Source organism: Grus americana, chromosome 3, assembly GCF_028858705.1.
Source record: "Grus americana isolate bGruAme1 chromosome 3, bGruAme1.mat, whole genome shotgun sequence".
NCBI classification, from domain to species: domain Eukaryota; kingdom Metazoa; phylum Chordata; class Aves; order Gruiformes; family Gruidae; genus Grus; species Grus americana.
The window spans coordinates 85,698,767-85,721,294 of NC_072854.1; the positions used below are offsets into that span (position 1 = coordinate 85,698,767).

At 37.6% G+C, this 22,528-nt stretch overlaps 1 protein-coding gene and 1 long non-coding RNA gene across 2 annotated transcripts in view; one reads left to right on the forward strand and one right to left on the reverse strand.

Annotated features, from left to right (window-relative positions):
- WDR64 (WD repeat domain 64) overlaps positions 1–22,528 on the forward strand; it is an 82,000-nt gene that overhangs the window by 44,084 nt on the left and 15,388 nt on the right. Inside the window, exons 12-20 of the mRNA XM_054822110.1 lie at positions 7,452–7,578; positions 9,780–9,928; positions 11,850–11,973; positions 13,278–13,447; positions 15,735–15,911; positions 16,814–16,944; positions 18,232–18,324; positions 20,024–20,117; positions 21,507–21,549. Of these exons, the coding sequence (XP_054678085.1) occupies positions 7,452–7,578; positions 9,780–9,928; positions 11,850–11,973; positions 13,278–13,447; positions 15,735–15,911; positions 16,814–16,944; positions 18,232–18,324; positions 20,024–20,117; positions 21,507–21,549 (1,108 nt within the window). The remainder of the gene's footprint in view (positions 1–7,451; positions 7,579–9,779; positions 9,929–11,849; positions 11,974–13,277; positions 13,448–15,734; positions 15,912–16,813; positions 16,945–18,231; positions 18,325–20,023; positions 20,118–21,506; positions 21,550–22,528) is intronic.
- LOC129205077 (uncharacterized) lies at positions 14,178–21,524 on the reverse strand. The gene is made up of 3 exons (XR_008576593.1): positions 21,257–21,524; positions 15,756–15,893; positions 14,178–14,286 (listed from the first exon to the last, which is right to left on the reverse strand). It is a non-coding gene; the product is annotated as an uncharacterized LOC129205077 (long non-coding RNA).

Consider the following 22,528-nt stretch of genomic DNA (forward strand, 5'->3'; position numbering starts at 1 on the left):
CAAACCATTGCTAATCATGGCTGTTACTGAAATGTACTGTATACCAACAATATTAAATTTAATCGAGATAATTTGAAAAAGAGGCATTTGGGAAATCTGCTCCAGTCATCCTTCACAGAAATTATGTGGCCACATCTATATCAGATACATTTTTCGTATACTGCTTTGAAATTCGAAGTTAATCCTTCCCTTGCTACTATGCTTTTATTCTCTTTGGTTTATTCGCTCCTCCCAGATACTAAGAATTTTATTCTCCTCTTATATTGCATAATCCTTCAAGAACATTGAATATTCTTCTTTGGACTTCTCATGTAACTTACTCAATTTTCTGTTATTTTCTGTCCCATTTTCCATTATTCAGATTACTTTGTGTCTAAGGTAGTCTGCAAAAAAACCCTACAAAATTAGCCTACAGAAGACAACACTCAAGGGGGAGCTCATCAATGTATATAAATATCAGAAGGGAGGGTGTAAAGAAGATGGAGCCAGGCTCTTCTCAGTGTTTGTCCAGTGACAGGACAAGAGCCAATAAAAGCTGAAACACAGGAGGTTCTGTCTGAACATGAGGAAACACTTTTTTAGTGTGAGGGCGGCCAAGCACTGGCACAGGGTGCCCAGAGAGGTGATGGAGTCTTGATCCTTGGAGATGTTCAAAAGCCATCTGGACATGGTCCTGGGCAACTGGCTATACGTGGCCCCACTTGAACAGTGGGGTTAGACAAGATGACCTCCAGACGTCCCTTCCAACCTCAACCATTCTGTGATTCTGTGAAAAAGTAAAAGCGATTAGAAGTAATTTTAAATGTACTTTTTGGACTCATACCTACATTTTCCTTCTCTAGTTCTTAGACTTACAGGGTGTATAACATACATGCATGCTTACAACCAGCATGCAGCTGGACTGTTTGAGGAAAATATCTATCCTAGCTATGGTTGTATCTTTGCAAAATGATGTTTTGTTTCTCAGTATATCTGAGAATGCACAAATTTCCTTCATGACTGGATTGTCCTCACATATTCTCAGAATACATGAAGTAAATGATCCATTAGATGTTCTGTTTCTGGGCAAGTATTTGATGGTTAAAGTATGAAATAATCTGTATTTGCTGCATATGAAAACAAAGCAAGATCTATATTCAGCCTGCGCTGATTTCTATGGTTCTTCTACTAGAAAACTAAGATCTAGGGTTTAAGCTATATTAAAAATAAATTTCCAGACCTGTAGTTTTCTGGTTGCTTATGTTTCTATGGGGGGAATGAAGAAAAAGGAGATCTTCAAAATGTAAATGAATTGCTGTATACCTGAAAATTACTTGAAACACTATGTCTGAGATGAGAGCATCATTCTAAGACTGGCTGTTTTTTGAGCTCTTTGATCTAGATGTTCATGGACAGTCACCTCTGTCCTACACCTCTAGCTTCCTCTTTCTGACTGTCCACTGAAACTGTTCTCCAGAAGTCTTGAGGGTTATTTCATCTTCGCATTAGGGGTCGGGTAGATCTACTGTCAGCACACTGAGCACACAGGACAGAGACAGACATACAGAGCCTTTACACACTCTCAGTCATTGCATAGCACCCGGTAAATATCCTGCAGGCGCATTTCTATACAAATAGATTCAGTATTGCATATAACCCAGTTTGATTTCTTTCCAGCATTCCTCCATGTTTGGGAAAAGGAAAGTAACCTTATATATTACCAGGTTAATGATAGTATTTGAGGAAGTGATTTGAAATATTCATAATTTTGAACTTCACCAAATTACTGCCTCAATAAGGCACCAGTTATAGTACCATCTGCTGCACCAAATTGCATTAATGTGCTTAGAGCTAAATCCTCCTTGCCTTAGCCTCACAAGTAATCTCATTGACATCAATTTGTTCCTAAGTCTTCTAATAACTACAGGGCATTGTAGTACTTTGCAGGATCACCTTCAGGGATCACAAGACACACAACGGCACTCTCTGCAGATAGCTTACTCTATTAAATAACACGGCAAGCAGAACTGCAGTTTGATCTCTGCTTCATGCCTGGTGATTTTGCTCTTTGAGGGCTCAGATGTTCTGTATGAATTTGTAAATTTTTTCACTCAGTCCATGGAGCCTTCAATGACCCTCTGAAACAGTTGAATAGTGTAGCAAATAGGGGCAGATAAACTAAACATTTGAACAGAAAATCAGCTTTAATTGTTGCTTACTCTTCCTGTCTATGCCTGCAGCGAATGGTGTGGCTAGTGCAACTTCTTTCTGCCCCAAAAGTGGTTGGATTTTGGGTTTTCCTGCACAAGTGTTTTTTCATAAGTTGTTTTAAAGACTTGCAGCATCACCATTCTGTAAAACTGAGGAAAGTTGTCTGTCTTTTTCAAAAAAATAAATTTTCCTTAACTTACAAAAATTATCAGCAGGATGTGGGAGTTTGGAAGTACTAAAAAGAAGTTACTGTTTTCTCTTGAGATATGCTGAGATATTTTCTTTAGAGCAGTCTTTTAAGGTCACCTGCTTGTTCTTAACCAGCAGGAATTTGAAGGGATGATCTTTTGGCAGGAGGAGGGGGGTGAGGGGATGTCAGCAAATCCTGGACTTTAGTCCTTTTCTTGTTTAGTCCTTGTCAGTTAATTATAGACAGAAAGGGGCAGAAGAGAATTCACTTCTTCCACAGTTAAAGCATGTTTCCACAGTGGCCTCCTCATAACAACCCAGCAAGAGATAAGTGTTCCTGAGCCTAAACTTTATTGTATTGAGAGCATGTGAAATATTTATTTACCATTTTTGTCTTGCCATCTTTGTTCTGCCTCCCTCTGCTGTTCCCATTTTAGTTGATAAGGTGAATCTTTTGCTCTTTTTCTGTCTCTGTGTGCATATTAAGAAAAACAGGAGAGAGGGGGGTTGCTGGTTTTACATCCTCATAAAACATAGGTTTTAGACCAGATAGAAAAGGCAGTTTAGGCTTTTTCATGTTCTGAGTTTTAGGGCTTCAAGGAAGGTGGTGCTTGAGAGAAAAATGTTTATTTATGCAAATAGACACATTTAATGTGAGCCACTGTTGTAAATATAATGTTGCTGTAAGTATAGCTCAGCTTTCCCTGTAAGGTGGAAACAGTGGGAGGAAGGAAATAAGTTGTTTCCAAAAAGAGTTGAAGCTCCTTCTCTCCACACTCCTCCTCCTCCTCCTCCTCCTCCCTGATGTGTTTTGTTTGCTTAAATATAGTCCGTATTCTGTGATTTCAGAAGACACAGTCTAGAAGCATTTTACCATAAAGAATATGTTTCCAGAGGTCTTCAGGGGTTTTCCTGGCATTTGTCAGGCTGCTGTGGGAAGTTCTTCAATAAATAAGCAGAACAATATAGTTACTATTAACAAAATGTTCCTAAGGCAACTGCCCCGGTCACCTCCTAATTTCCAAATAAGCATGCCTGTCATTGCCCCTCTATGTGCATGAATTCATGCACAATTGCGTGTGCTGATGCAGATGAACAGCGGTGACACTATGTCTCGCGGCCATGCTGGTGATGCCTTGTGTAGGAGTTACTCATGTGGAAGAGTGGTTTATGTAATCTCCCTGCCCATGGGCTGGGAAAGGAAGAAGCCCCGAAGGAAGGGATTTATGAATGCCGTGATGTGTCCACGTTTTTGCTGTCGCTTTAAGTGACTGCATTTTCTTAATGTGGTATTGGCATTAATAACTGAACAAGCAGCAAGAAATAGTGCCAGAGGCTCTTACTCACATTCACTTGTCCTGTAAAATCTTCTGCTCTTCTTATTGCTTCGATAAAATAAGCTGTCAAATTTATGATTCAATTGTCGACCAATTTAACTTGAAATAGTCCATGAGATTATTGGAATTGTCTGTCTTCAATTTTGTTTTGTATAATTTTACTACTTTGTAGCAGATCTGGATGATGTTTATGGAAAGGTCATTACATCTCTATTCAATGACTTATTCACCTGACTAGAGTAGCTCCATAGATACCTACTTCTGATTAATCTTCAGTTCTTACAGCTGTTTTTACATGCTCTAATTGTGATTGTGCCAGAATTGAGCTTGGAGATCTACCTGCAGCATTGCCCTAACTTTCTTGACTTTCATCACCAATTCTTCTATTTTTGCTGGTCTACTGTCAGCTGGATGAACACTTTCATCATTTTCTACTCAACTGGATTTCCTTTTTCAAGCCTTCTCACGGCCTATCTCTCCCTAAAGCTCTTTTTGTATGCTTTAGAAATTGCATGTCTGAGTAAACTCCTGAAATGTAATCAGAAGTCTATCAGAGGAATATGATGGACATGGTTCTTCTGACTCAATACTGTCTCAGAGAAAATTTAATCTCACTAAGAAGTTCTTTAGAGTGTTTTCCTTTTGAGTTTTCTTGAAAACGAAGAAAATATTCAGGAGAAATTTTCTTTCTACTTAAAATTCTGAAACACTCATGCATGAACTTCTCTCTGGTGCCAAAGGTGATCTGTTTAAACACTGATTGATTTATTGGTTTCTTTTCTTCCCTTCTTTTTCAGAATTTTGCTGGATCTTCTGTAGCTTCCTTTAAAATCACATTACTGATGGGAATTCCAAAAATCTCAAAATCTGTATATCTGCCTGAATGACTTCCTTCCATTACTCCTTTATTTTTATTTTGCAGACAGTGAACAGTCTTCTACTTGTTGGGGGTTTTTTAGCAATGGTCTTTTTTCTATGCTGAGATCCTCCTTTAAGTGAAAAAGAGAGACATACTTCAACATTTTATAACATCCACAGTAACAAATGCTCATTCTTAATTGTATAGTGTGTGTCTTAGGAAGAAATCATTCCTGGCTATTGCAATGAACTTTTCATAACATGAACATATGCAGAAGAAGTCTTCCTCATTACCAGAAGCAATTTTAAGGACACAACATACTGCCTATGAATTATAATGGACACATGCTCTGTTCAACAGAAAAATAAATAGATTTCAAAATGAAAAAGGGAATAGGCTATGGTGAGGAAAGCTGAAATAGTAAAAACTTGTGGGTTATGTTTCAGACTATGATTTGCTGTGTATCTTTTGGGAAACCACTTACTTTCTCTGTTTATAGGTTTAAAACAAAAATTTTTCCTGAAGTAGTTATGTACATAGAAAAAAAGTTTAAGCATTTATGTGATCAAAAGGACAGATACAAGTGGTACTCTGAGGAAGTAAAATTATCTAATCCCAAATTTGCAGACAAAGTATTTCTCAGGTCTGTTTCAGGTTTTCAAAGATCATTGTATTAAAATATGAGTAATATTATGCAACTGAATTTTCTGAGTTTTCAGCAGACAATTTGATTGTAACTGGGTTTTTTATGAGGTTGACAGATGTCATGTTCTTGTTTTTTCCTCAGAGTTCTTCCTGTCAGATTTCTAGCTTGGTGTTAGGCAAGATGAGCTAAAAGCAATTACTTTGCAAATCAAATGTCTTTAATGATAATTTAATCTGTCTGTCTTCTACCAGCCACCAGCATTTGTAGGTTCGTAGCACTCTGACTGCTGAATTTGAGTTACACATCAGACAGTAGTTTCTAGCATTTCTGATACAAGACTGATTGTAAGTCATTTCCTGTGGCATAACTTGTTAATGGCCTTAGTAAGTAGCTTATGTCATTAAAACTTTTATGAAATTATATGAAAGTGTCGAACAGAGCTCTAAGTTCTTTGTCCTGTGTAATCTCTTTTAAGTATTTCTAAGGTGCCAGTCATTGGTGCTATGTAATAGAGCAGTCAGAAAGAAAACCAAGTAATTTCAAAATGAATTTTCAATCTTGCTGTCCCAATTCCACTTGCTTCTTTTTCTGTTACAATGCCCATCTGTTATGGACAGATGCTCAGGTGGGTTTCAAGAAGCTTACTGGACTGTCTTTCCACAACAGGCAAGCTAATGTACCAACACAGCTGCTTTTACCTGTGGGTGAATTAAGTAGGTTTTCAGGAATATAATGCAAGAATCTGCACCCAAGCTGTCCGCTACAGACATCTTTGGACTTGGGCCTACCTTTACTGTAATGTTTTTCACCATATAGGAGATCTGGGATGAATCAAAGAAATGGCAGTGGATTTCCCTAGGATTTTTCCTAGGATTTTTTTTTTTTTTTTTTACTCATCAGATCTCCCAAAATTATTGCTCTTTTTGAGAAACAGCATTCCAGGCCTAGTCAGGGCAAGCAGCCTGCTTCAAGCTTCCTGAACAAGACTATGAAGTTAGAATTCAACTAACTGCATCAAGATCACCTAAAAAAAGCCACTGAGATCTCCTTTGGGTGACAAAGTTAAGAAACAGGAACAGCTGAGAGAGGAAGACCTTGAGGGACTGTAGCACGGAAAGGAGAATTATTCAGCTGATAGTTCTGTCTGAGACGCAGTTCAGTTATCAAATTTAGTTGAATATTTCATGGTTTTGTGCTGATGTGTTTTATGGACTTACACATTTTATGAAGCATTTAATCCAAAGATTAATGACCTTTGGCAATGCCCACAACACTGTCAATATTGATGGGAGCATTGTACCAACCTATGTCTTTGTATTAAAATCCCAATTAAAAATGCAGCCCCACCTTTTAATAACACAATTGAATTAATACAATAACTTCCACAAGTGCCTATATAAAACTCACCACGTTTTTGGCAGCTGAATAAGAATTGAAGGCAGATGTGATGACAGAATAACTTTTGAGAGCATAGTAAGATTATCTTGCAGGGAAATACACCACACTAAAATCCATTGGAACTGAGAAATTAAATCATGTTTTCCTGCAGGATTAACAGTAGTTTTTATGAGATAGCAGTAAGTTGAACACAGCTTTTGATCAGGTTGGATGAATAAGTGCTGCTAACATGTAATTATTAATGACTACTTCTAGAGCTTAAAGGAAGTGCTGTGTTTTCCATTGAAACTGAAAGTGAGAACAAATATATCTAATATATTTAGTGTTCCTTACAGGATAGTACCCTGACTGTGATCGGTAGCATTTGGTTACAGAGAGCACAAGAACTATATATGCATAAAAATCCATCTGCTGTTAGATTTCCGGAACTCCTTTATCCGGAACACTCTGAAATTTATCTTTGTACTGTTGCACACCATTTGATTTTCCAGTTCAAATGCAAGCTTTAAAACTATTGGCATTTATCTGTACATGACTGAAAAGTACGACACATTGGAGTTATCTTGTCATAAAGGAGTAGAACCAATTCTCAGGAGACTTGGTTCCACTGTGGACTTGTCAGGTCAAGATTACAAAACTCAGCCTTTCTGTGCCTTGCATCCTTAGTAAAACGGGTATAAAGATACCTTTGGTATTTGTCTTGCTTATTTTGAGATGAACCACACTTAACAATGTGATTTTCATTGCAGGCTATAATATCATGGAAACAAAAAGTAGTTGAAAATCCAATCATGATACGGTACTAGATTTTCTCCCCTCTCTTTCCATCTAGATTTTTAGAGTGTGGGATATACAGACCCTTTCACTGCTGCAGGTCTTCCACGATAATCAAGGGAGTCCTGGAGAGATGGAGACCTTCACTATGGTATTTGACAATGATCATGGCACGCTTATCACGGGTATGTTACTGCAGTTGATGTGTGAGACCATCCCCCTTCTCCTAGAATGCGATTTCCTTTATGATTACATACAACTGAAGTTGAGTAAAGGAATAAAGTATATGAGATGTACAGAATACTGGGAGGTAAGAGTATTTGCTCATTAAGAAAATTTTAAAGTGGGTCTTGTTATATATGGTGCTAATTTCAATATAGAAATATGCATGAAAATATGCAGCATGGGAGTTAACAGCAGGAACCAGATGAAATGAGAAAGGCTTCTCTGAAGGGAAGGTGAGCCTTCCTTAAAAAAATTAAACTACAGACATTGTTCTGTAGCCTTGCCATTTCTTGAAAACTACTAAGCTGCTGATTTTCCCCTAACTATTCCTCTAGCACCCTCCTCCCATTTGGTGATCAAAGCAGCAGAGTCTAGTCTCTGTGGAGCCCTCACAACTGTATTCAAACTCCTTATTTAACTCAGTAGCTACAGAGACCCCCACAATACGTAGTGTCAACAGATGGACTGTCCAGTTGATCAGGAATGAAATACTGTGGGAACTCATCCCGAGGTTTCTGGGCTCTGTTTCCCGACTCTGTAGCAGGAAGCCTGCAACCCCCGAGGGACCAGAGCTTTGCAGGTGTCACTAAGGATGTTAGTCTTCTGTATCTAAGGCAGAGACTCTGGAAGCCGGTAGGGTTTGCCTGCCCCAGAGACATAGTCACTGAAAAAAAACAGCTTTGAACCTGTTCTGGGACTATAGAGGCCTGAGACATACCAGGCAAATAAGGTCATTGTCTTTGGAGACAGCTTTTTCTGTCCTTGGATTAGGAACAAGTCACAAAGCTGGCAAAGCTTGTCAAATCTGAGAAGATGAATGTGAGACATTTTGTCTTCAGTGACCTGGTGGTTTCTGCTGAATCTTTGTGCCAATAAATCTGGTTTAGAAGCCTAAATACATACATTGCACTAGAGTCCACAAATTCTTTATATGTATTTAGGCATTTGGTAAGCACTGCAAAGCTTAAGAAACTTCAGCTTCTATGTCTTATTTAAATGCCCAGAATATTAATCATTCTAGTTTTTAAAGATTTTTGATCACTAAAAGATGCAGATATGATCTTTAGTTCAAATTTAAGTTAGTGAGATTTTCAAGACTTAGTAATGTAGGGATTTTACATGGATAAATCCGTGACAAAATGAGGTAACTTTGCCCTTATAAACAATGATTGGAGCAGTGCCTAAATATCTGTAAAAATCTGGTCCTGGACTCTGTTAATGATTCCATTAAAAGACTAAGTTAATGTCTGCTTGCCTCTGAAGAGGGCAAGAGACTGAGGCTATATGTGGACGAATTAATTCTCATTGCAATGTACCTGACTTTACAGAAGAGATTGTCAGTTATTAGTTCACTAACATCCATAAATCATGGCTCACCTTCATGCTTCATTTGAATATTGCCACAGCTTTCCTTCTGTGCCTTTTTCCAAGCTGCTGGCCTCTATGCCTGGACTTTTGCCAGGTATTAGGCAATCTTGTCCTTTGCTGCATGCTCGCTGCTGACTGCTGGTCCTCTGCTGGTAGAACCATAGTAATACTGGAACTGAAATAGGAGGCTGCATCTATAGTCTGGCTTATGACCCTGAGATGTAAAAACCTTGCTTTTGCCTTGTCTTCCCCATCTGCTTCTCTGTCTTTGCAACCCTTCTGATCTGAGAGCACTGGAAGGTGTCTGGAAAACACCATTCAGACCTGCAGCGCTGTATAAAGGAAGGTACTAGAAAGACTTTATCATTGCCTGCAGATAGAACTGCTTTTCTCTAAGAAAGCGGATATCAGAATTTATTTTAGTGATATATCTGCCAATTAGTTTTTTATTTATTTGGGTTCACTCCCTTCCATGCCAACCCACTCTGGAACTGGAGGATTTATGGCTTCTAATGACTTGGAGTCAGGCTATCAATCCCATCAAAGGTAGGCAAGTGGTTGTTTAAGTCAGGGAAATAATTAGCCATTGTTTAACTCATGCTTTGTGGGAAGCATGTGTGAATGCTTTCTGGTTTAGAGAACAGATATTCTCAAGAAACAGACAACATTCCTTATCGTCTTCAGAAAAACTGCAATGAACCTTATGTTTTACATAAAATCTTTTTATATCCAGGTAAAGTAACTGGTACTATACACAAAATGTATATATTCTCACTCCTCTAACCCTGTGCAGGTTCAGCTGTTATTGACATTTATCCCCTAACTCATATGATACAAGATGCGAGACAGGTGCCACAGACACATGAGAAAAGCATCAATGTTCTGATTTACAACAGGGCTTTTCACCAAATTCTGACTATCTGCTCTGAGTCAATAGTGAAGGTGAGTGTAAGCTGTCACCATTTAAACTGAAAAAGTCTCAGCTTTTTTTATTACAAATAAATTACTGGGCAATTACATAAGTAATTAGTGTTTATTATTCAAAGTGTTCATTTTGAGACTATTTTTGTGCTCAAATTCTCCAGAGAGGTGGTAGCCCTGATGAATTAACTACTTGGGTTCAGCAGCCTTAATTTTGTCAGAAAACTACTTCCCTGACCTGCACTAACATAATTGCACTGCAAGCACCAGGCAGACTGAGCAAGGCTTCAGAGGTACTGGATTTAGTTGTAATTCCTTCACCTCTTCCTGCAATGGATTCTTGCAAGTATAGCAACAGTTGTGAAAGTCCATTGGCTATTTAGTAGCTACAGAGGAAGATTTTAACTGCCATGATGTCAAACTGTGCATCTGATCAATAATTTATGTAAGCACAAATACACATTATTGTTGAATTCAGAAGGCATATCTGATAAGCACGTCTTTAAAGTTTAGGAAGTATTTGAGTCCCAGTCAGCTTAGTAGAATGTAAACTTGTACTTTACACATGCTATAGATTGCTATAAAACGTGAAAAAAAGTCACTTTGTAAAAACAGGAGTGTGTAAAAGATGCTGCTCTCAGATAAAAAGATTCCTTCACTAAAATTGAAGTTTCATTGGCACATACAGTATGCCTAAAGTATAAAACCTGACTTTTTATCCTCCTGTATCGCTGCTTATTCTTTTGGCTGCTCTGCTTCTGTTTGGCTAATGGTTCTAGAGCCAATTTACTGACCTGCTGTAGATCCTTTTCTCATTCATATAATTTCCTAGAATATGTTGATTGAGCCTTAAGGATTTCAAGTCATACAGCAAGGGAGAAGTCTTGAATATAATAGACAGTGAACAAGAAAAATAAAGTAATGGAGATCACTTTGATCACTTTTAATCACAGCTCTTTTTGAGCTGAAGCATTAATGAAAAGATTAAACTTGCCTATTAACTTTACCACTTGCATTTGAACCATTAGAAATAGTTGCCATGCAAGTGTCAGAAAACCCACATATGAATAAAACAAATCATTACTGGTGTAATTTAACAGTAAGACAATGATCATCAGAGGTACCAAGGACCTGCAGTTTTCATTAACTGTTGATGGGGTTAGATGGCTAGATGGGTAGGGATAGGCAGCTTGTCTTATTGGGCCAGCTGGTGATGCATGCCATTCCTGTGGAGAAAGGCTTGTTTGTGTAAAGGTTTGTTCTTTTCATACACTCAGTAAAGTTGTTATTTCTCACTGTAAACCCTGCCTTCCTTCGACCACAATGGCTACAACACCATGAGAATTACAAGATAGTTCCGGGCACTCGTTGCTGCAGAAAATCAGTTCCAGATAGTGCATATGACATGAGTGGCTACTTCATAAATCCAGTTGAATCTGAGCTATTCCACTACAATGACCAAACATTGTTCTGGTACTTCATTATAAGGCATTGCTTAAATTCCCAAAAGAACTAGATAATGATCAAATATAGTTGTTCCTACATTTTTGAATCAAATGTTTATGAAAAGCCTCATTTTGATATTCAGCATAGAAATTATAGCTCTAACCATTCTTTCTAGCTAGATTGCTTTGCTTTTGCACTGTAAACACTCATACTTAACAACAGTCTCTCTGACTTGACAGTGGTCTTTCTCACAGCATACTAAATAGAGCCTCCTCTTGCCAGAATGGCTTCTCTGGGGAGAGGAACATTTTCATGGAAACTACACTAGTATTTCAGTAAAAGAACATGGTAGTGTGCTATTGTAACAGAGAATCTATTTCACGGGATGTGAAAATTTGCTCTTGGAAGTATTCATCTTTCTCCAATTACACTAGAACACATTGTGTGATGAGTTTTAGAGGATGTAATACAAATAATTACCATCTTATTTTTTCAGGTCTGGGACCTAGAAACAGGATATCAAATATATCAGATTGAAGATGCACATGGACTGAATACTGAAGTGGTCTGTGCAGCCATTGAAATAAATGGTTTTTATCTTGCTACTGGGGGATGTGATGGTAAAGCAATTAAATAATTACCACATTATATTTATTTAAAATGGCAAATGACATGAGGAGACAGAACTCTTTGTCTTGACTGTCTCAATGACAGAAGAATGAATTTTGGTTTTCTTCCAAGATGGGAGGAAGTATGCATAGAAAGGGATGCACAGCTGTCAGTCTGGGGAAAAAGGCAGTGGGAGAAGGGTTGTCTTGGTTGGGTTTTATTTGTTAGGTGATTCATAGAAAGGTGATTTTTGGCTGCTTGGGCTCTCGTACTTTGCTAGCCTACTGCTCTCTGGAAGACTATCTTCAAAGCTCTTGGTCTGAAAAGATGTTTCCTCATAGGACTTAGGACCTGGATCTGTATACCACACTGTAACTAAATGGCTACAGATGGAGAATGGCTGGTTTTCAATTTTATAGTATCTAAGCTCAATTTTATTGTGTTTGCAGGCACCGAACACTAGAATATGTATATATACGTTTCCTGAATTTTTTGTGTGTGTTATTTAGATTGCATCAGTTTTAGGTAGTGTGTCAAGACCTCTCCAATACACAAGTGTTACACTGAATTCTGCAGCAAACTTTAGTAATTTTTAATCTGTTAACATGGCTGAATAATTCTTCTCGCATTCCGATGTTCAAGAGTACACACCTGAAGTATTAAAATATATGAAATATATGAAAGCTGCCTCACAGAAAGAGGAGATGGCCTTTTCCACACAGCATACTGGCTAATGTTTCTGGTTTATACTTGGGAGCAGAGACTGCACCCTTTATGGATCTTAAGAGCATGACAGAAGGTGAATGCTATCAAGTCTTACAAAAGTGAAGTCACATGTAATAACTGCTTCACTTAAGATAATGCTCTAGCTCCTTCTCCCCACTAGCTCTGTGGGACAAGTCCAGCAATGAGATGCCTCTGCTCCTTACTGTAGCTCAGAACCTGAAGTCTTCTGCCTGATGGCCCACCACCCTGCTTGCTCTCTGATGGCGTTAGTCTGGAAACAGAAGTAACATAGGCAGTGGTCTTTTATCCTGGGCTGCAGCATAAAACAGACATCGAAAAAAAATGGAAAAATGGTGGGGGTAGTGGTGAAGATGTTTTCTGGTAAGTTCTGTGTCCCTAAGGGTGCTTTCCTAAGAAACACTCACACTATTACAGCTTTTGAAAGACCACTGACCTAGCTCTGAAACTTCAATTTGATTTTCTTTTTTCTTCTCCTTTCCCTGTTTGATCCAGTTCGTTTCTGACTTTGAAGCACAGGTTACTGCTGAAAGTTCATTCCCTTTTGTATATCTTTCTCATCTGTGTGTAGGAACAGTGAAAATTTGGGAGTTTGAAAGTGGACAGGAAGTTAAAGCCTTGCCTTTGGCCCAGCACAGCAAAGATGAGTGTCGTCTGCTGAAGATGGTTTATCTGAATGCTAATGAAAGTCAACATGCACTTCTTGTTTTGGAGCAGAGTGGGAAGATGAAAATCATTCAGGTTTTTCAAATATACTTTTTTTTTCCTAATTTCATTTGGTAGCTCCTAATTTTCAAGGTAAAATAGGACTTTTTCATTAATTTGTAGATAAACTTTTAGAAACTGTCAAGGAACAATCCACTTCCTGCATGTCATCAAACTGGCTTTCTGCCTTTCTGTCTAAGAGTTAATATGTTCATTAGTCCATTGCTGGTTTTCAGCATTCTGATCATTGCATTCCTTGCATTTGCTTTTCTCTTTGTGATCGCGGTATCAGTAGTTACAGATCCTTTAAGGTAAAAGCTTTAAAATATTACTGTTGTGATTATAGATAGCGTTTACCCATTTAAAGAGTTTCTAGTTCACCAGCAGCTGAGACTGGTTAGAACTGTTCCTGCAAATCCCATTTAGGTATTTAGGCGCACTGCAGTGGCCAGAGCCCTGTTTTTTGACAGCACCTCAGGCCTAGGGCCATGTTCTCATGAGCCAGCCATACCTTTTCCTCCTTCACTGCCACCTTTCAGCTTGAGTGTGCTCCTCAGTCAGTGGAAGCCACAGCATCACCTTCTTGGGTTCTGGATACCCATCCTTTGCAGAGACCACTGTCCCAGTTCCGCAGCTGAGCCCTCAAATTCAGATATTGCTGACCCATTGCAGTCATTCGCATGCCGTAGAGGCTCTGTTTAATATTTACTAAGAGGAAGCTTCCATGAGTCAGGATTCAGTTTCACAAACATCAGAGGCCTCAGGCCCATACACTTATGTCACTTTGAAGTTCTTCAACTGTAGCTTCATACCCCTCTTCGTATATTTTCCCGCTATGGAGAGTAGGTGACCACGGTATTATCCTGCAAAAAAACCTCAATATTGGAGAACATTTTGGTTAAAGGATTTTTTTGTCTAAAATTACTAGATTAAGACAGTGTCTGCTTAAAAACTGATACAAAGAAACAAGACAGGAATAAATCGGATTGACTTGCTTGGCTTGATTTTGAGAGTCTACTCTGTGTTCCCTTCAGCTAAAATTAACAGGATGCATTTGGAGCTCACAATAATTGGGGTTTCATTTCTAAGACAGACCATGTTTCTGTATAATTTTTTTCCTCAAATTGGAAAGTTTTACTTGGGGCAAAATTCTCCTTCCGAAACTTTAAATCCACTATGTGCAAGGGAACAAAGGCTGTGGGGAGAAGTAGTAAGTTTTACTAGACAGATTATACATTTAGGGGAAAAAACATGCACACTCTCATCTTGGTAAATAATTTATTACTTTTGAGCCTCCTGCTAATAAAAAGCTGTTTTATACAGGGTTTGCTTTTTATATTCAGATTTTTCTGAAATACTACTTCACACCAATTGCACCCCAGTGTTATCACTGAAATTGTTAAATGATTCCTGTAATGTAAATGTATCCCTTGACAAACAGGTTGGTGAGGAGTTGATTCTTTTCCAAGTCCTTAGGTATCTAAGTACATTAATTTTTTTTCACATAATTGCAGAACTACTTTTTATACAACTGTTTAACTGATAATAAGAAATACAGGTTGTTATTATTACTAGCTTTTAAAGAGGCTCTGAATATAGTAGTTAGCAAGGTAAACTTAAGTAGCAACCCAAAACCAGTTCATCCTTTGCATAAATCTACTACAGATTGCTCAATTTTTAGTCCTTCCCACAAGGTATTTCTTGTTTGATACACTTAATATCATAAGATTTACTAAAATCTTAATCATTGCTTCATTCTGGAGTTCAAGGCATCTATGAAAACCTAAGGAGCTGATTTCAGTAATACTTTGCAAAATGGACAGAAATATCAAAGTTAAAGCAGAAACTAGATACTGAAGTGAATATGTTATAGTTGGAAAAACTATCAAGGTAACTCCTGGTAGCCTCTGGGCACAGTGAGGAGGAATTAATGACTCAGGGCCATGGCTGCTTCTTCTCACACAATTGGAACAACCACTGGTTTTGCTGGTATGTTAGATATCAGCTGGAGACTAGCAATTTTAATAAAATAAGCAGCTATAACTGAAGAGACAACTTAAAGGGGGTAGTTAAACAGAATGAAATCAAAAGCTCTGAACTCCACAGCTGCACAGCTTCTAATATTATAGCAGGTAATTTACAGTGGAATATCTCTGGCTGGCACTTCAGTTTGCAGTGTAGGCATATGCTAGGTGATACCTGTAATAGTTTTTTTTTGTAGTTTGGAACAGAAAACAAGCTTTTTACATGTGCTTGCTGATAATTTTCTTACGAATAGAGAAATCCTTTCCTTCCTCTTTCATTAAGTCAGTTATTTTAATAGGGTAACTCAGTTCAAACCTACCTATATGTCACATGGGTGCTTCCTGAAGCAGTGTCATTTCCACGAAGGAATCCAGTTGTGTCTCTGTCACTGAAGCCTGACACCTTGCAAACACATAATTTTTTTCCGGATATTCAGCTGCTGTCTGACACCAGTTCTCTGAGGAATGAAACAGAGGTGAGAAACACTTCAAAGTTCCACATCATTTACAGAAGATTAGAAAGTAAAATGTTTACTGCGCCTTCAAGGATTTCATGTTTTAGCAACAGGATAAGAACCAAATAGGGATTCCAAACTTTTCAGTACACTGAAGGTCTAAAATAAATCATGTTAAGAAAGTGTTTCTAAGGGTTGTATCTGCCTAATAATCTGTTGCATGGTTGTCGCCATGATTAAGCAGCTGCTCTGAACATACACTTCAAATTCCTGTACAAAATACTAAGTTGAGGTTCTTGTATAAAGTCTTCTAGAAATGAAATGCCATTCATTACTATAGCTAGACTGACCTTCAGTAATAGTGGCAATAAAGATCAAGCTGGGTGTTAAAGTGATTCCATTTTCTCTTCTCATTGCTTTGGTAAAATGTCATATTTGTTTCAATTGTTGACCAATTTAACTTGAATAGCCCATGAGGCTTAAGTTTTGTTTTGTATAATTCCACTAACTCTGTAACAGATCTGGATGATACTTATGGAAAGCATCATATAGTCATTATATCTCTGTTCAGTGACTTATTCCTTTAACTTGATTAGAGTATCTCCATAGATACCTACTTCTGATTGACCTTTAGTTGTTACAGCTGGTTTTGCATGCTCTAATTGCAGTTGTGCCATGGATGGCAGGTCAGGTTGGCAAATGGAAGCCACTGTCCTCTGCAGCAGGGTTTCTCCCAGTACTATCACTCCCTGCTTCCTTCTGGTGCTTCTGTGTAGCTCAAATACAATAGTATTAGAATAGCATTGAACATGCAGTTGCAGACACTGTCAATTTAGGCATCTTGTTAAATTAATCGTTAAAACGTTTCACTTTCTAGTGTCCACATTGCTCCTAATCAATTTTTTTTTTAATATTCTTTGTAGAATTTTGTACCTTCTGTGGAAATGAAGTGTTTTGATGTTTTAAAAGTAGAAGGATGCAGTTTGATAGCTACAGGAAGTGCAAATGGTGCAATAATTTTGTGGGATTTTGAATCTGCCTCTGTGAGATGCCTGTAAGTATTGCTTTCATGGAGACATTTTGATCTCTGGTATTTCATACAAACTTTTCAAATGGGATACTGGAAATTCTAAGATACTCAACTGTCAAGGGTGATGGACAAGCAGGAGTTAAAGTAGCAATTTATGTGGGCCCTCTCCCTCCCACTTCAAATGACTTTGCTAGCTAGTAGTGACACTGCAGGTAGGAGAAGTGATCAAGAGAGCAAGTAATTTGGGGAAGGGATGATGTAATTAAGAGTAGTGTTTTAACATAATTCAGCCCTGCCACTGAAGGAAACTCTTACTATACAAGTCACTCTGTCATTGACTAGAGGCTGCTACTGAGCTGTAGTAACATTATTTTGCAAGTTTTGTTCTTGGGAGGACATCTGAAATAATGCTACTTCAGATGATAGTGGCAGATGTTGTACATTATCAGTATTATTGTCTATACCTAGAAGACTACAAGTTACATTCAATAAGGAGAAATCTGAAGTGATTTTTGAGGTTTGGGAGTAAAAATCTTTCACAGAAATTGACAAAAAGTGAGCATGGGATGGTTCCAGATATTCTCGTGAGGATTAAGCTGCTACATCAGGAAAGTGAACAATGATAACATGTCTGGTTAGACTGAGTGGAGCAGCACGGCAGTATTTCTGTGTTGGTGATGGAATACATGTTTTTTTAAGACCACAGATAACTATCCTACCCAACAGATTCACATCCTTCATGTGTAAAATTGGCACGTTTGTAAGAAAGTGAGCTGAGCTTTTCTGTACCACAGGAAATAATCAAAACTTAACTGCAGCTCTGTCTCTGTCTCTTCCTTTGTTTTTGCCTCCCCATATATGAGGGAGCCAATTCATGTGGATGCATAGAAGACAGGAAAGTCAATGCTTTGCAAGTAGAGTATCTTACCCAGGGTTCACATGACTAGTTTGAATGCCAAGAACAATGTACTTTTCTAACATTAACTTAGCTAGTTAACTTCAACATAAGTTACTTTACTTTTCTCTTAAATACTAATTCTCAAGAAAATACTTGGCTGAATGAAATGTTTATCATTCCATCAGGTTCCTGTGTTTCCTGCCACAGGCACATTCTGTATCTACTCTTCACTGACATTAATCCATCATAACAGATTAACTGATTCTGAAAAACCGTGTCTAAAACTTTTAGGTGACATGCATTCTGGGAAATGAAATATTAAAATTTTTAGATTACAAATAAAGTCTGCAACTTTTTCTGGGAACAATACACAACCTATCTGACACATCCTGTACAAACATCTTTATTTTCAGGTGTAAACTTAATGAAGACAGCCAGGCTTCAGTTCTTCAAGCATCTGGGGTCAATGCCATGTTATTCCTTGTACATAGTGCTTTCTCTTCCAGGTAATTGTGTGCATTTTATCTTCCCCCAGGACAGATGCAGTCATTTGGTATTTTGTTGCAGTAAACTGATGTAATGTTTGTCCAAGATAGCTGATTTAAATTGAGATTTTCTTTGCATTTAATCAATTCAAGTTCAAACACTTAATTAGCTTTCCCATCCTTAAACTTGTGTAATGCTTATCAATCCATAATATATTTTCTTTTTTTACCACTCCACTAAACTATCCTTTTGTCCTCTAAATGACCTCATAAGTCTCAATTCTGTTGAAGAATTCAACAGAAGTCAGCTTTTGTCAGATACTAGTTTTCCTGTGCACTGCACCTTCTTTGATTCTTATCTCTGTGAGATAACTCTGTGTGGTAGCAGGCTTTTTCTTTATTTTAAACCTGATACAATCCTCACAGTATTAGATACTCTCAGCAAACAAAGATGGAGGCAATCTCGTTGAAGTGTGCAGCCTCAAGATTCATCGTAAAACAAACTAGAAGCTGGCATAGGTTGGTAATGTTAGATGGAGAACAAAATTTTAGCCAAATATGCTCATTTTGAGAGAAAGGCATTGCACGTGTACGTAACCAGAAGCGCTTGTTTTCCAATGGATATGCAAAAGCAATGGTAGCCAAAAGGACTCCGTATGGTTTAAATACTTATGCAGCTTTAAGGTCTTAAGCAATCAGGCAGCTCTTTTGCTCTCCTGAATCATAGGAATGGTTTATGGTCTTATGTTGCTTTAAAACCTTCAAGTAGCTTATGCATTTACTACACCCCTAAATGTACCAGTGCCACTTAATTCAACATAAATTTGCTTTTTGACATTATATCTTAATTATTAATTTAATAAATCCTAGCTAAATTAAAATGTGGTGATTACAATTCACAAATGAAATATTTTATAAATCAAGAAAAGATCTGATTATGGTTCAACAGGAGGATCTTACAGTGTCTTTGAATCATATAGGCTTAGGATGTTTTGTATGTACTGGGAAGGTACCTGGATTAATTTGACTGTGATCATATATATACACACACACAATGTTCAATAATGGTAGCAAGTCTGTAAAATAAAACACTGAAAAATTACAGTGTCATGGTCACCTGTCCAAATGTAAAAGTGGGCTACCCCAGATGCATACTTTCTATATGTGTTTTACATTATCCCAGTTATTCAGATACTCTTGTCAAAAATAGAGCAGCTGTGACATTGGTGTAAGTTATTTGGCCAGAACATCTCATTAGCAGAGTCAGAACTTTTCTTGACTCAGAAACACAAACATTGAAGATCACCTCCAAATTTTTTTCCTGAGTTTCTTCCACAGAATCCTATTTCTGATCATTATCTCAACAGATTGAAAATAAGTTTCTATAATTAATTGAAAACCATTTGCAGAGCAAAGAGCTATGTAAATGCCATTGGCATGCACTAATTTTTTCCCTTTCACTTATTGAGGATGAACACCAGTGTTAATTTTGATTTACTATGGATTTAATTTGCTCAAAACTCCTGACAGGACAGGTGGCTGTGTAATATGTAAATATTGCCTAGCAACTTGGATAAATTTCTAAAACACCAACAACTCTTAGTCTAATCAGTTCAGTCACTATTCTATTATGCTTTATTACACTGGACAATGTTGATTTCCAGATAGCAAACAGTATCTTCAACAATGTCAGTGATCTCCAATAATTTCTTTCACACAGGCAAATTAGTTCCCTGCCCTCTACTACTGCTACTGTGAGAAGTGATATCAGTGCCCTTCCAGAGCACAAGAGCAGTTCTTTGAACCTACATAAGGTAGGTATAGTGGCTTCATGGATTCAGTAGCATTCAAAGCAAATTTCTGTTTTCATTTTGGGTTTGGTTTTAAAATCCTGTAGCTTACTAAAATCCCTCCATAAAGCCATGCACAAAACTAAATAGCAAGAATTACAGAGAAATTAACTTTGTTCACCTAAGATGAATGAGGTAGGGAATTAAGAATACATTGTCAGGCAACTAGCTCTGTTGATACTTGGAATAGCTGACTATCAAAGTGTTTGTCAGATGCTTATCACTAGCAATTCTGACTTGCAAACGGGGGTATAGAAGAACTCAAAGGGGACGGTAAAATAGACAAATCATGACGTACATGAATAAAAGTAGAAGCACATCTACTATGCAGCCACACTTGCTTGGGCACATTGCTTTCTAATGACAGTACAAGAACTTTTTTAATTTACCATCAAGATGCCAGTGTCTCAATCTGTGTATTTTTGCTAAAGATAGCATTATGATTTTTATGACACTTTTTGTCCTTTTATGCCAGAAGAGCACGCCATATCTGCAAAGCAACAAATAGCAAGTAGGCAAAAAGAGGAAAATCCTGCTACTTCTCAGAGTCTTTCAAACATGTTGTTTCAACAGAGCATGGCACTTTCACAGATTCCCAAATAGACACAGGCCTGACTGTCATCCGCAAACTAAAGTATACAATATCTTGTGCTATGTAGTCATTAGAATAACAAAATGGACAGTCATTTGCAGCTCTTAAAAAGATGCCCAAAAGCCCAACACATCAAGCCTTACAGATCAATAGGTAGGATGAGATTGAAGTTGCTTTTCCTCTTCTAAGATACTTCAAATACTCATGGATGCATAGTTTTTCCTGCCTTATTTGACAGCAATTTTTGAGGCCAGTATACTGATTTCTGTCAGCCTTGGGGATTCTCAGAAGTAAGGCACAAATGAAGGACTGTGATAATTCTCATACTGAAGATGCAGATGAGTAAATGTTACTGCTATTTATGTATGTTGTTCATCTTTGCTCAAGGCAGTAACAAGACTATATACATGATCTGAATTAAACTAAGAAAGAGATCTAGGTTACATTCACATGACTGTAAGGGATTGACTTTGCTTGTCCTAAGAAATTAATGCCATTCAGCCAAATTTACCTTTAGCATGCTCTTAAATTCCCATTGATTTCAGTTGTGATTTGTTCATCTGTGATTTTGATTCTCCTCAGATGACATGTTTCCTGTTTTCACTCAGTGCTGTCCCAGATTGAATGGAAATCAGGGGAATATTTGAATCCTTCAATTAAAAAAAAATTAAGTTCTTAAAACAATTTAAACTAGAGAAATGTTCTGTGGTTACATCCAAGTTCCATTTTATAACTGTTACAGTTTTATTCCTTGCTTTTAGGAAAATGTAAGAAGTGATGAAATTAATACTCAAATAACAACAGGTATGGAAAGATGTTTTTCATTCTCTTTGCTGTTGATCCACAAGTTCTGCCCAGATTACGATAGAAACTGAGTTTGTCAGTTTGTCTGGCAAACTGTGTTTAGAATACTTGAGATACCATTGGTACATGGATGACACACCTCAACATCTTTTGCTCACCCCTGATTCACAGTTATTTTCCAAAAGCCAGGCCAGGATGCAGGGTATGCAAGGGCCTAATGGCTGATTTTTCTAAATAGACATGATGCTGAAAACGTGGCAGAATTTAGGAATGTCAACTATACACACTTCTCTTCCACATAAACATTCAAGCAATGAATTATTGAAATGGTATAGCAAGAACCAACTTCAGTCAAATATAAGTGAATTTTCACAGAGAAAATCTTCAAAAGCAGATAGAATTTTAGAAAGAAAAATCTTCCCTGTCTTATATATCCTTAAAATAATATAAACAAGAAAGAGCCAAGTGCTTAAGAGTTAAAGCTGTGCAAATGGATTCAGTGAATTTGCAAGAATCAGATCCTCTAGATTCTTCTGAATGCTTTAGACATCCTCTGCTGGAAAGCAGACTTTCCCAATAACAAGAACTTTGATCATCTGAAATGTGGATTTAAGCTGAATTTATTTTTCAAAGAATACGTGCCCTGAAACTATAATATCCCTAAGCCTTGTAGCTGCTCAATGAAATAGACACTCACATTAGGTCCTGTATCCACTGAATGTCCATTTCACTGAGGACCTTCATGGGACCCCCCCAGCATCTCCAGCTCTGGGGATGTCACAGCAGGAACTCGGAAAAGGTTCTCTGTGACCACCACCTCACATTTAGCAAAAGTTTTGAACATGAGAAGTATAGAAATCTATGATTCCAGAATTGTTAAGTGTCATTTAGTTATTAAACTTCATTTCATTGCTGAATTGGCAGTAATCTCTAGAAGCTTCATGCAGAGGCTGCAGAACTGCCTCTCAGCTGTCCTGAT